This window comes from Pseudopipra pipra, chromosome 21 (genome assembly GCF_036250125.1).
Source record: "Pseudopipra pipra isolate bDixPip1 chromosome 21, bDixPip1.hap1, whole genome shotgun sequence".
Classification (NCBI taxonomy): domain Eukaryota; kingdom Metazoa; phylum Chordata; class Aves; order Passeriformes; family Pipridae; genus Pseudopipra; species Pseudopipra pipra.
In genome coordinates, this window is record NC_087569.1 from 4,919,777 (window position 1) to 4,933,582 (window position 13,806).

General features: G+C 43.2%; 1 protein-coding gene across 7 annotated transcripts in view; it reads left to right on the forward strand.

Annotated features, from left to right (window-relative positions):
• Positions 1–13,806, forward strand: part of CUX1 (cut like homeobox 1) — a 271,634-nt gene that overhangs the window by 169,693 nt on the left and 88,135 nt on the right. For all 7 annotated transcript variants that reach the window (XM_064677781.1, XM_064677784.1, XM_064677783.1 and 4 more), the window contains exon 9: positions 2,590–2,638. In XM_064677781.1, the coding sequence (XP_064533851.1) occupies positions 2,590–2,638 (49 nt within the window). The remainder of the gene's footprint in view (positions 1–2,589; positions 2,639–13,806) is intronic.

The following is a 13,806-nucleotide window of genomic DNA, read 5'->3' on the forward strand; positions in this document are numbered from 1 at the left end:
TTGTAATTGGCTGCAGATCCCAGTGCTGTAATAGAGCTCTTAAATCCTGACCCCGGCCGGAACAGCTCACAAATACCAGTATTAACACTACTGTCCACTTGAAGTGCAGGGTTGTCCTGAGTCCTTCCACCTTGTTTTTCAGGCACCATCTTGTGTTTCAGCCTGTTTTACTGGCAGCCTCCCACCTTTCTACTGGCTTGGGGTGTTCCTCTGCTCTAGTGCTCTTGGTCCCATCTCTCTTGGTCCACTGGCCTCAGGCATCCCTCTGTTCCTTCCCTCGCTGTCTCCATCAGTTTTCCTACCCTTGGCTCCCCTTCACTAGCTGAGGGTCCTTGGATGGGTCCCAACCCTCTCACATTCTACCCCTTCATGCTCATCTTTTCTCCATCAGTCACCTTCTTTTCTGCTAAAAGAGGAAGTGTTTCCTTGCCTGGACTGAAACCCCACCCTTCTGATCCCAAAGCTCTTCCTCGGGGGTTTATGCTTCTGAGTCTTTCACTCTCCTCAGATTCTTTGGTGTTCCAGACCTTTGGCTGATACCTGGCACCCCCTGTTTGAGAGGAAAGGCAGGGATTTTATTCTTCAAACCCTACAGAGAAGGGAGCAGAAACAGGATTGGCTGGAGCTGTGGCCGGTGTGCCGGGGTGGGACATTCCCAGCTCTGATCTGGGAGGGATGTGACATAATCCAGACATCATTTACTGGCTCCATATAACCTGAGGCATTCACACATAAATTCAGCCTGAATGCATAAGCTTGTATAAAGAGGATCCTTAAACTATCCTGGCTAAAAATATTTGTGAAATGCTGGGGAGCATCTTTTTGGTGCATTAGGATGCTCTCTTCCCTCTTACCTGTTACAGATATACAGGGGGGTGGGGGTCATGGTCTTAGGGATGTGTGTTCCATGGGAAATACTGTAATTTTTGTGGGTTCATTCATAAGTATTTTGGGCCTGGAGTCTAAAACAAAAGATGTTTCACAATTACAGAGGCCAAAGAGATGGAAGGTGTTATTGTAGGCTGACATGAACCTGTCCAGGTCGGTCCCTGGGCTGCTCCCTTCAATCCTTCTTTGCCCAAACAGTGGTTGTTCAGTTCAGTAAGTAATGGCCATTATTTATTATTAATTCAAAACATCCTGTGCAGGATTTTTTCCCATTTAAGAGCACATTAGCTTCTCCTGCCCAAGAAAACACATGTTAATCTGTTTTCCATTATTGTCCAGAAGATTTTTTCAGAAGGCAGTTCATGTTGCCCCGACAACATTAAAGGCTGTAATTAAAAATAATTTTCCATTAATTTATATACATGCACATTTACTTATTATGATCTTTTACTGCATTTCCCTGAGTGTACACACAGAAATCTAAAATACTGTTGAAGAGTAAGTCAATATTCAGTGTAATGATCCAGTGCCAGAACCCTGACATACTTCAATTAACAATCTTTCCTAACAAACACCTGCAGAGGGAAATGGATCTTCTGTGGGAATCAGCACATAAAGGAACCCTGACTCTTCTGCATGGGCAGAGGAAGGGAATTCCAGCATTTCACAGCTTTTACTGATAATGATCTGCTACAGATTAAAAACAAAAACCAGACATTATGGTGTTGGCAGATTGCAAAAGGACTTGCTGGTAAAGCTGCTGTTCAGAGGAGATGAGGACAGTGTTTATTGCTTCCATATGGTCCAGGGATACAAGACAGGCAAAATGTCTGGGGAGGATAATATGTCTTATTATATTGATACAGAACATTCTTGAGGTCTGTCAGCCCTGTCCCTGGTACCTTTCCCAGGTGAGAGCCTGAGTGGGAAATATTTGCCCACGATTCAACATGAAGATAAGAAAAGATTGCTTAAGGGTTGGCTCCATTTGTGTGAGTGAAGTGTTAGAAATGCTCATGTTTAAGGGGTCAGGTCTGGGACCTGCCACCTAACACTATTTTTCCTTGACTGTTTGTATAGTTTTCAACCCTTTGACTTTCTTATTCAGCTTTGCAAAGTGCATTAAGAGTCTAAATTTAGAGTTTGATAAATCTGTGTCAAAAAACCTCTTTTCCGCATAATGTAAAATTAAATTTCTTGGTCTCTTTGACCTCCTGATATTTTTTTTTAGCCAAATTTAGAACCAAACTTCCAGGCACACTGAAACAGAAGAGTAACAGGCTACTTTTGTGTATGTGTATATGGATAGTTGACCAAAGAACTGCAGTCTTTGACTTTTCCATAATTATCACTTGTGAAGCACCTTTATGTGTTGGAAAGATGCCACTGCCCTTGTGCAGAATTTTGGGGAGTAAGACCTTCAAAGATCAAATGAATATGCTCAGATATTAATATGTCTATTTCATTGCAAAAAGGGAACAGGCAAAGGAATTGGAGCCTTGCAAACCAGTCCACTGAGCTGAAACCCAAGAGGATTCCACCAGTCAGAGGATGAGCTGATCAGTCCTACTGGGTCCTTGGATAAATAAATATTGAAAATGGTTATTGTTTGTGTGAATGTTGCAATTGTTACCGTGCACAAACTTGTGTAGCAGGTGTTCTCCATGTGATAACAGAACTTCTGCTCTCTTGTTCTCCCAGGGCTGATGAAATCGAGATGATCATGACAGACCTTGAAAGAGCAAATCAGGTAGGATTTTAAATGAGCCCTCCATAAAATTCTGAGTGTGACTTTGATTTTTCTCTTTTAATTCTCTTTTGGATTTCATGACAGTTCTTTTATATGCACTTAGCAGTCATAACTGTGTCGAGTAAGAAAATATGCAAATTTAGAGCAAAATACAGCTCTTTAGGGATGCTCTGCAAGGATTGTGTGCACAGTAGAGTGGTGCTTCCCATATATTTACCTTCTAATAATTTAAACTTACATTTCCCACTGTAGTTATTCTTGGCTTTATGTTTCTAAATCCATCATGCTGGTCCCTACTCAGACATTCAAGTGACTGGTTTACCCAAATTAAAGAGCCTCTGCCCTGTGGCTGTGGCAGGGCTGCAGCTTTCATGGACTTCTCCAGAGTTTTCTTTTCTCTTCCTTTTCTGATATATTTTATTGGTGCATTAATTTTTAGCAAGGGTTGGATCAGACTTTGCCGTGTAGGACAAGGAAGGAATTGAGTCATTTGTTCCTGCAGATGCTGATTTGCAGATGCTAATTTGGCATAAATGTCCCTCCCACTATCCCTTGCAGGGCACACACTCCTGACAGAGTGGCACAATCATATGGGACTTCTTAAAATAATAAGTTTTTAAAAAATCCAAACCCAACACCCGAGCCAAGTGTCCTTCTGGTGCAGTCTGTGCTTTGAGTGTCTGTTTGAGGTGATGAAGATGTTCCTGGACAGGCAGGATTCACAGGTCACACATGCAGTGGGTGGTAGTTTCACAGAGGGAAACCTCAACCAGGCATTTGCTTATCAGTGACATTCATTAAACCCTCTGTCAGGTAAGATCAGAGATTACAATCTTAAATCTCTCAGGTTATGGATTTATAATCCTGCTGAATTTACCTAAGAGCAGCTCACTGCCAGGAGGAATTGTGGCAGCTCCTTCCCCTCCGTGTGGTCCTGCTGGGTGCCCTGTGCTGTCAGCAGTGGTTGTGGGAGCCAGACCAGGCCACTGCTCCTGTTGAAAATGAACCCCCTCCTCCAGCTGCTGTTTGGTTTTGCCTTTTTCCTTTTGCCAGATCAGCTTTCAGCCCCCACCCTCCCCTGGTGCAGCTGTCAAGTCTTGCAAGTGTCTTGGCCTTTACATTAGTTCTTGGTAAATTGGACAAATACAAATCACAGAATCATTTCCACTGGAAGAGCCCTCTGTGATCATCCAGTTCAACCATTAACCCAGCACTGCCAAGGCCACCACTAAACCATGTCCCCAAGTGCTACATCTATTAAACCCTCCAGTGATGAGGACTCCACAACTGCCCTGGGCAACCTGTACCAGGGCTTGACAACCCTTTTAGTGAAGAGATTTTCCCTGATATCCAATCTAAACATCTCCTGAAACAACTTGAGGCTGTCTCCTCTTGTCCCATCACTTGTTACTTGGGAGAAGAGACCAACTCCCACCTACACCCTTCTGTCAGGGAGTTGTACAGAGTGAAAAGGTTCCCCCTGAGCCTCTTTTCTTCCAGGCTGAGCCCCCCCAGCTCCCTCAGCTGCTCCTGCTGCTCCAGACCTTTCCCCAGCTCCATTCCCTGCTCTGGACACACTCCAGCCCCTTAATGCCTTAATGAAGCTCAAAGCAGATTTGTAGGTTGTTGGGTTGATTATTTAGTCAGTAAAAGCAAACTGGTGTTTGCACAGTGGGTTTTTAGTTCTGTCAAAGAACTTTTGTAGACTGCATTAAATATTTATTAAAGTGCTAGTAATTATTTGGAAATATGTAGACTTTTTAGAAATGATGTAGGTGTTAAAGATGTTTTGGTAGAATTATTTTGTGATTTTTGCAAAAGCACTACATTTTGCCAATGTAGCAATGATTTACCCAGTAGGGTTTGTTTTTTTCTTTCCCTCAGAGTAGAAAGGGGGTTGTAGTTAAAGAATAGGTATTTCTGATTTCCCCACTGCCATACTAAAATCAATTGTATATGTTTATATAGAAATGCTCTTTTTCTGTCTAACTGGAACAAAGCTGCAATGTGATTTGGTTTGGGTTTTTTTACTTTATTGTGGTGGTTTTGTTGTAATTAGGTAAAATTTATAACTGCTTGTGTACATAACCCTTTCTTTGGTTGTAATTCAGCAAAAGCTGGGTCTGTACATTACTATCAGTGTGCAGTTCATCTGAGCTGTTGTAAAGCCAGAAGAGAGGATTCTGTCTTCCCTTTCCCCATCTGCTCCTCCTCTGCCTCCCCCTCCAGCTTCTGCAGTCCCATCCCCTCCCAAAAAGCAGCTCCTGCAACTGGGGGACCATTCATTGAGTCCAGTGAGCTCAGTAAATGCAGATTTGGGATGAAGGGGCCAAGTTTGTTTTCTGTGGGTTTAACAAATGGAGGCAGCTCAACAAACCATGGGAGAGGCCACAGTGCCAAAATCAGAATCACAGAATGGTTTGGGTTGGAAGGGCCTTTAAAGACCATCTCATCCCACCCCCTGCCATGGGCAGGGACACCTTCCACTAGCCCAGGTTGCTCCAAGCCCCATCCAGCCTGGCCTTGGACACTTCCAGGGATGGAGCAGCCACAGCTCCTCTGGGCAACCTGTGCCAGGGCCTCACCACCCTCACGGGGAAGAATTTCTTCCCAATATCCCATCTAACCCTGTCCTCTGGCAGTGGGAAGCCATTCCCCCTGGTCCTGTCCCTCCTTGTCCTTGTCCCAAGTCCCTCTCCAGCTCTCCTGGAGCCCCTTTAGGCCCTGCAAGGGGCTCTCAGCTCTCCCTGGAGCCTTCTCTCCTCCAGGTGAACACCCCCAGCTCTCCCATCCTGGCTCCAGAGCAGAGGGACTCCAGCCCTTGGAGCATCTTCATGTCCCTCTCTGGACTCTCTCCAACAAGTCCATGTCTTCCTTGTGTTGAGGGCCCCATGAGGGGCACAAGGGGAGTGTGTGGCCTCAGAGGAGATGGAGGAGGGAAGGGAAGGTTCACTGGTAGAGGAGCAGGAGCTGCTGCAGTAGCTGAGCTCATTTGCTGAAACATCCTCATAGTCTTTGCCTTGTGTGATGCTTTACCTTTATAAAACACTTTGGTAAATTATATCTAAGTAATCTTTGTAGCAGCAATTCCTGTGTTTTACCTCTTTATAGTCAAAAAAAAAAAAAGGAAGAAATTAAATCTATTGCACAGGCCAGAAAGTGAGTTTGCATCAGGCTGAAGTGTTACAATTGCAGAAACAAGTACTTAACCTAATTATGTATTTAATAGTTAAATTAACATTTCCTTTTACCATTTCAGTAAGTGCTCATTCCCCATTATTAAGGCTACCTTAAAGAGTAGTGCTCAGCACGACTCCTGCTTTGTGCATAGACTGCCTTGCTGATTTGGATGTGATGTTTTGCTCCTCTGGAATTAACACTGACCCAAAAGACTGGGATTTGGAGCAGAAATTTACATGTTTCCACCGAAAATGTGGGGAAAAAAAATGCTGTAAATTTTTAAAGAGCTGATATTTCTTGAAAATCCCTTTCTCTATGACTGCCCTTTTAAAATCCAGAGTTGGCACTTCAGAACTTCCCGTGTATGTGAGGACACCTCTGTGGCTCCTGAGAGGTGGGCAGGGCCATTTCCCTCTCCAGTTCTGCAGGAATGAGGGTGTGAATGTACTCACTGACCTTGGTCCAGGTGTCCATATCCTGGATGATAAAAGCCTTAGGGACAGAGCTGATGTTGTGACTCCCACCCTGGTGTCCTGCTGGGTCAAACATGGGCCATTCTTCTTCAGACTCCATCACCTCTCTTCTCCCAGTTATTCTCCTCATTTGGATCCTCAAGTTTTCCCATACAGGAGCTTTCTGGGCTAGTTTGTGTGCTATCATCCTCAGAACAAATTACTGGCTCCTGGAAATAATTACCTTTAAATACCAGTGAGCTTTGCAATTTTCTGCTCAGACAGAAGAAGGGGAAGTGACCGCAAAGCTCCGTCTCTCTCCATTGTGTCAGTAACACAAGGTATAAACTGAATTTGCCCCCAAACCATAATCATGGGAGAAATTAACCCCTCATTTGAGCAGAGCAGGCTGGAGCAGAGGTGGGTGCTGGAGAGGAGGGGGTGGTGGCAACACAATGACTGAGGTGACAGCCCCTTCCTTAGCTGCTGATCTAGGTGCTCAATGCTGTTAATCCAAGATCTTGGGGGGGAATTTATGGCAGGACTAGTCCATTGTGACTGACAGAGCTCAGGGTGATGGAAGTACACCAAGTCACACCCACTGTGAGGGTGAGGTGGGTCTCAGTGGTGACCTGGAGAGTAACCCTTCCACTTGAAAGTCCTCAGAGCTTTTCTTATAAAAAAAAGGGCCAGAATAGTAAATTAAAAGTGCTGGTTCACCTAGACCTGCCTCAAGAGGAGCCATTAGCTCATGACTTGGGGCTTTAGAAGGGGTGAAGGTCTGAAGCCAATAACCCCCGCTGGCTTTCATGGTAAAATGCAGCTGCATCATCTGCCAGACAGCAGAGGAACTGGGGGTCCAGTATCCCTCTCCACTCCTCTCCTCATCCCTGAGGTTGTGTGACTGCACAGGACTGAAGTCACAATAGAGCTAAATACAATAGGAATGGCTTGTTTGCACTTTACTGACACTCCAGCTCAACAAGAAAACTAACCCACAAGTTCACCCTCACATTTCCATGAAGATTTAATAATGCTGTAGTTTGGGGAAGGGACTCATTTTATTAACATTTCATTTTGCACAATAAATCACTGGATATTTTCTGATATGCTACGAAGTATAAGAATAAATAATTAAAACTAAACTACCCGTACTTGTCAAAATAAATGATTTATCATAGTTTGGGATACAGCATCTTTGAATTTTTTATTGTTTGATTCCCAGAATATTCTAATTTCCAATCAGGGAAGTTAATGAAACTCCAGTGTACTTTTCTGCATTCACAGCAGTTACAGTTGTGTGGCTGTTTATTTTACACAAATATTTATGGTTAGCACTTTTCTGTACCTTTTCAAGTTTACACCTTTCCCGTAAGTGTTTATGGCAGTAAGTCACAAATCTTTTGGGATGACAAATTTATTCAGATAAATTATTGTTCTGTTTCTGTGCTTCATCCACCAATCTGGAATCACCCAGTTGTGCTTGAGAAAAACTGAGGTTTCTGTTGGAAGGAATGATTCCTAGGTTGTGAAAGCAGGAATACTTTGGAGTGTTAAATTTTTAAAATGACAGTGAGGCTCATTTTAAGGTTTTAATATTGAGTCTAAGTTTGTGGTTTCATGTCATTGAGGTGTCCAAATCTGTTTGTTGGCTTTATACATTGTTCACATAGCTTAAAAAAAAAATAAATCCAACAGGCTTTTTAATTTAGGCTTCCTGGACAAAAAAAAAAGTGCTTTTTCACTTTTGAAAGAAAAAGAGTAGAACTTTAGTTAGGGTTGATTGATCCTGGGTTATTGTATTTTAATCTGAAGATGGAGGGTTAAAAAGCAGACTCTGTTATAGGTATCCTTAGATTTTGGGAGTAATAGCAGAAAGAGAACATGACCCTTTTTTTTTTATGGACTTTATTGTATAAGCTATAAAAGAAGAATTAATTTTTTTTTCTTCTGTTATCCCTTTGGAAAAGCAAAATGTTTCCATCGGTTTTCTTTCCTTCTTCACAGTGCTGATAGTGCTCCCAGATTTCTACTGCTTATTTTTTCTGGGGAATGAAAGTCAAATATAGAAACTTCTGTTATCAATAAAACGAGAACAACTGTTCTTTCTAAAATACAGAGCCATTTATTAAAGAATCTGGACTGGATTGGTACCATTTATTCCACAGAAATGTGGTGTTGGATTTTAAGGTCTGTAGAGGAAGGGTTAGTGAATTTAAGCATTTTTTTGGAGCCAAACTGCCACTAAAATACATAAAACAGTGTCTGCTATAAAAGTAGAAAGAAAACCTCACCAGGGTGTTTTAGCAGAAATGCTGTTCTCAAGATTATTTTTTATTTCCTTGGGTATGGCACCTTCCTGTCTCCAACAAATCACATTGGAAAATGGTTCGAAAAGAGATTCCTGCTAAGTGAGATTGCCATAAAATATGTATGTTTTTGAGCAGCAGATGGAATAAATTCTCCTTTTCACTTAGCAACACAAATGCAACACAGTACAGGTAGTGCTGGTACTCGTGGGAGGGTTTGCTCTGACCCACCAGTGGTACCCACACCCGTGGCGAGGCATCCTGAGCTTTGTGCTTCCATGAGGAAGGGGGTTCATCTTGCCATGACTCTTTCCTTGCACCAAAGCTCACACAGACACTGCCAGACAATTTGCTTTTTATTTCTGACCCCCTTGGCAGTGAACTGGATGCTCCACTCTCCTGCTGTGCCATAGCCCCATGGAACTGCCCCACCCCTGAAAGTGTTCAAAGCAAGTTTGGATGGGGCTTGGAGCTAGTGGAAGGTGTCCCTACCCATGGCAGGGGGTGGAATGAGATGCTCTTTAAGGTCCCTTCCAACCCAAACTATTCCACGAATCCAGCAAAGTTATGCAGCTTTATGGCAGATGAGGTCATTCACTTAATCCTGGGATTTCACTGTCTGTAAAATGGGAATAATAACATTTACTTTACAAAGGGCATTGAGATCCTTGCTCGGAGAAGTGCTGTATAAAGGCAGAATATGGTTAATATTATTTTCATACAAACATGGGTTTCCTGTAAATGCCTGGCTTTCAGTTGGGAATACATTTATCTGGCAGCCTTTCAGTGCACAGAGGAAAGTGCAATAGCCTGAAGACAAGAATGAAGACAACTCAACCTCTTCTGGTTGGTGGAGTTTTTTCTTTTTTTGATGTAATTCTCCATTGTTGGAAAAAATAGGTGCCAGAGCCCTGAAGAATCATGTCCCTGATTTTCATCTAACCTTGCTTGCTGTTCTGTGGAAGTTAGGGCCATTTAAAGATTTTACAGTAAATTTTTATATCTGGAAAGTTAGAACATTAAAGCACATTGAACCAGTGTGTTTTAATTGATCTCACGCTCAGAAACACAGCTTTTGCAGCAGCTTGCAAGTACGAGTGTCAGCTCCAAGCGTGGTGATTGCTGCCACAACCAGGCTCATTAACTGCAGCAGAATTACTTGTGATAATACCCACTCCTCGCCCATAGGAAGATTTTGCCACACACAGCACTGAATTTAGCATGGAGTGAGGAAATACAGTTTGGCTGATGGAACTTTAAGGGAAAGGTTATACTGGGTTTTTTTGTATGTGTGTGTGTAAGTGTCTCATTTTGCTGTTCACACCACTGGTCTTTGATCAAATTAACATTTTACTGTAAGTAGAAGAGCACTCGGTTCATGCTATTCATTATCTTGTCAGGAAACAAGGAGAATAATTTAAACTGGATGTATTGTGTAAGGCTTTTTTTCTTTTCCTTTCTTTTAATTGGAAAGCCCACGGCAGCATTGCGAGCGTGACCTCCCGGCTCCGCCGTGAGCAGTACAATATTTACCTGCTGTATGAGGCAGAATGAAAGTATTTTGAAATATTTTCTTACCAGGGAGGTGGTTCTGTGCTAGAAAAACAGTGGTATAGGAATTAGAGGGAATTGTGTGACTGAACTATCTAGAAAAATAGGATTTTTTTGACAACAATAGATTTGCATGATCTTCATCAAAGCCACCTGTGTGACTGTCACTGGTCATTGAGGGTTTTCTTGACTGTACGTAGGATTTGGAAGTAAGAAACCAGTAGTTTTAGCACTGATGGATGAAAAGCAACTGTGCTATGGCATATCCAGTGCCTCAGGGAACTCCAAGAGAGCTGGAGAGGGACTTCAGGCAAGGGATGGAGTGACAGAACCAGGGGGAATGGCTTCCCACTGCCAGAGGGCAGGGTTAGATTGGATATTGGGAAGAAATTCTTCCCTGTGAGGGTGGGGAGGCCCTGGCACAGGTTGCCCAGAGAAGCTGTGGCTGCCCCATCCCTGGAAGTGTCCAAGGCCAGGTTGGACATGGCTTGGAGCAATCTGGGCTAGTGGAAGGTGTCCCTGCCCATGGTAGGGGAGTGGAACAACATGGTCTTTAATACTCTTCCAACCCAAACCATTCTAGGGTTCTGTGAATCTCTAAATATTTCTTAGCTGAAGTGGCACAGTTTCATGCAAACAGAAGGTTATGTGAACTTTCCAGTGGCTCCACGTTGTGCAAGATTCCTTGGGTTTATCCATTTTCCATACTGGGCGCCTGTCTCTGGCTGTGCTCTCTTTTCTCATTTCAGGAAAAATTGTTCAACCATTTCTAAGAACAAGATTAGGAGGAAAAAAAAAAAAAAAGAAAAGAAATTCCCCACATGTTCTGAGTTTTTCTTGCTGTTTTGGTGAGGAGCCTGCTGTGCCCGGATTTAATAGAAGGGACTTGGCGCTTGAGGAAGGAGGGTTTGCCTTTTTCTCAGGGTTGTATCTTCTGTTGCTTCAAGTAGAAAAATAAAAAAAAAAAAAAGAAGTTAAAACAAAACAACAAAAAAAAAGAAGCCCCAAGTTTAGCCAGCCTGTAAGAGTCTGGAAAAAAAGAGTTCACACCAACTCAACGGAATCTGGTTTGAATTTGTCGGCTTTGCTGTCGGTGCCTGTCCCAGGCACGCTGCAGTCTGTCACTGGGTGAACATTAACCAGCCAGGTTTTCCTTCTCCTGGATGTGATGTAAGGTTCTGTGCCACTCTGGCACAGGGGGAGCACGGGGAGGGGAGACACTCCCCCAGCTTGCTACAGCAACGACAGGATACGGGACACGGCGTGGGAGCAGGGAGGGGAGAAGGGTTCATGGTGGGGAGGGAGTGGGGAGGAAGACTGGGACACTTGGAGGACATTTTGTGAAGACTTTTGGAGAAGAAGCAACGAGGAAAAGAGGAAGGAGGAAAAGAGGAAGGAGATCGTGGGGGTAAGGCTAATTCTGGAAGTTTGTGTGAATTCCTTAAGTTGTGCGAGGTATGAGCTGGCTTTTGCCTGCCTGGAGCTAAAGGCACTGTGAAGCTCAGAGAAGATAAAAACAGTGCTTCCAGCAACCAAAATTAGGAAGGGGACAGAGTGACAAACAAGGGACAGTGGGAGTCAAGAAGGCAAATCCAGAGGGTTTAACGGGAGCAGCACCGCAGGCACTGTGCAGGGTCTCGGCGCAGGTGAGGAACGGGCAGAGGCAGCTCATGCCACACTGTGGTTGATGCTGCCACGCAGAGAGATGTGCCAGGGGCTTGAGGAACCCGAATAGCTCCAAATGGGGGTTGTGCCAGTGCATTCATTAACGTTTCTGAAGCACTTAGATCCTCTGGTGGTGGAGCACAGCCCGTGAGGAAGTGATCGATCCTGTCGGCAGAGGAGGGTGGGATTAGCTTGCAGTAAATAAAGTTGCAGGGGTCACACACAGAACAAGGAGGACAAAGCCAAAGATCCATTCACCGAGCAATATTCATCCCAGAGTTGGATGGAGCAGAGACTCATTGGAAAAAAGCAACAGCAGGTCCTGTGTGAGGCCACCCCACCTCTCAAAACCCTGCACTCGGGGTTGGCTTTTCCAAACTTGTAAGTGCTCAGATTTGAAACTACTGTTCTTTTAATAGGTTTTTGTGTGCCATTTATAATTCATATTGCAATAGCACCCAAAAGTGCTTTCCAGACGCTGAACACATCTGTAATTCTGGCTCTAAAAAGCTTCCATTCTTGGGGGGGAGAAGAGAAAAATTGACGAGTATTTCCCAAATAGAATTGCCCGAAGTCTGTGCCGATGTATTTTTAACAATGCCTAGTATGAAATCTTGTCAGATATTATTCCGAGGACCACAACAGGTGTTGTGAATTGGCTGGGGAGGCTGTGCAGAAAGGGCAGCTGACAGCTCACTGTATATGCAGATGTACCACCTATTAGCAATATCCTCTGTGGTTTGCTCGCATGCGAGCTGAATAGATTCTCCAAACAATGCTGCAGTGAATGGAAGCCATCAGCAGAATTGCTCAAGGCTGCAAAACCCATTACTTATACAGCAGTAGATGCAAGAGCAAGTGCCACAGTGTAGTAACTTGTCCTGCTTTGCTGGAGTTGTTTCGCAGTTATTAGATCAATATACGTAGCTCCACATCTAACAAAACACAAGGAAATAATTTATCTCAATGTGGATCATTAGCTCAGTATTTATCCTAATATTTCTCTTTTTGTGCCTTTTTAGTGCTGTTACCATTTTTTCCCAAGCACACAATAGGTTGTGTGCCCTGCTCTCATTATTGGTGCCACGACACTGTACTTTTTACAATCACATTTTAATTACAGCTGCAGAACCTATGCAAAATCTTTTAATACAATGTTGTGAGCAAATAGCGCAGATGATGCGTTTAGTATTTGATTGCTGTGAGTTTACTCATTGATTAAACGTGCAGAGGTTCTGCTTTGACTGGTGAGAAAGTCAGAGACCACACACACACAGGGGTATAGGGTTTATATTTGCTACAGATTTATATTTGCTATAGATTTATATTTGCTATAGATTTTATATTCACTGTAGATTTTTTATATTCACTATAGATTTTTTATTTTCGCTATAGGTTTTATATTCACTCTAGATTTTACATTTGCTCTGTTTTATATTTGCTGTTTCAGATGGCTTAGGTTTTCCAAAGAAATAGCAAAGAGTCTGGCACACAAAATGTGATGCTTTTGGTGGCTTAAAAATGGCAGTGGGAATTTATCTTTCTGTAAAGGAAGGGTAAAAGCCGGTCAAGAAATGTTTTGACCTTCGCTGGTGGCAGCTGATGGGATTGGAAGAGTTGGTGATAGGTCTTGCAAGTGGAGATAGAAAATTATTTTGCCTGTTTTCTGCTAAAAGCACAGCATGATTTGCATGGAGTGGCCCAGGTGAAAAGCAGTGATTGCTGAAGGAGGTAGGCAGTGTGGTTTTGCAACAATAAAATGCATTTCTTTAAACAAAGAGAGGAGACAGTCTGGCCAGGAGGAGGATGTACTGTAAAACAACCAGGTTTTGTTCCACTTCTAACAGAAGCTTGCAGACAGTTATGGAAAGGACTTTGCTGCTATTTATTGCCTGAAGTTACTGATCCATCTGTCTCTACCCAAACTCTTGTACAGACAATATTTCCTCATAATTCTGCCTTTCTCCTTTCTATTATTATTCAATATTCAGATGGGAATTCTGACCAGTAG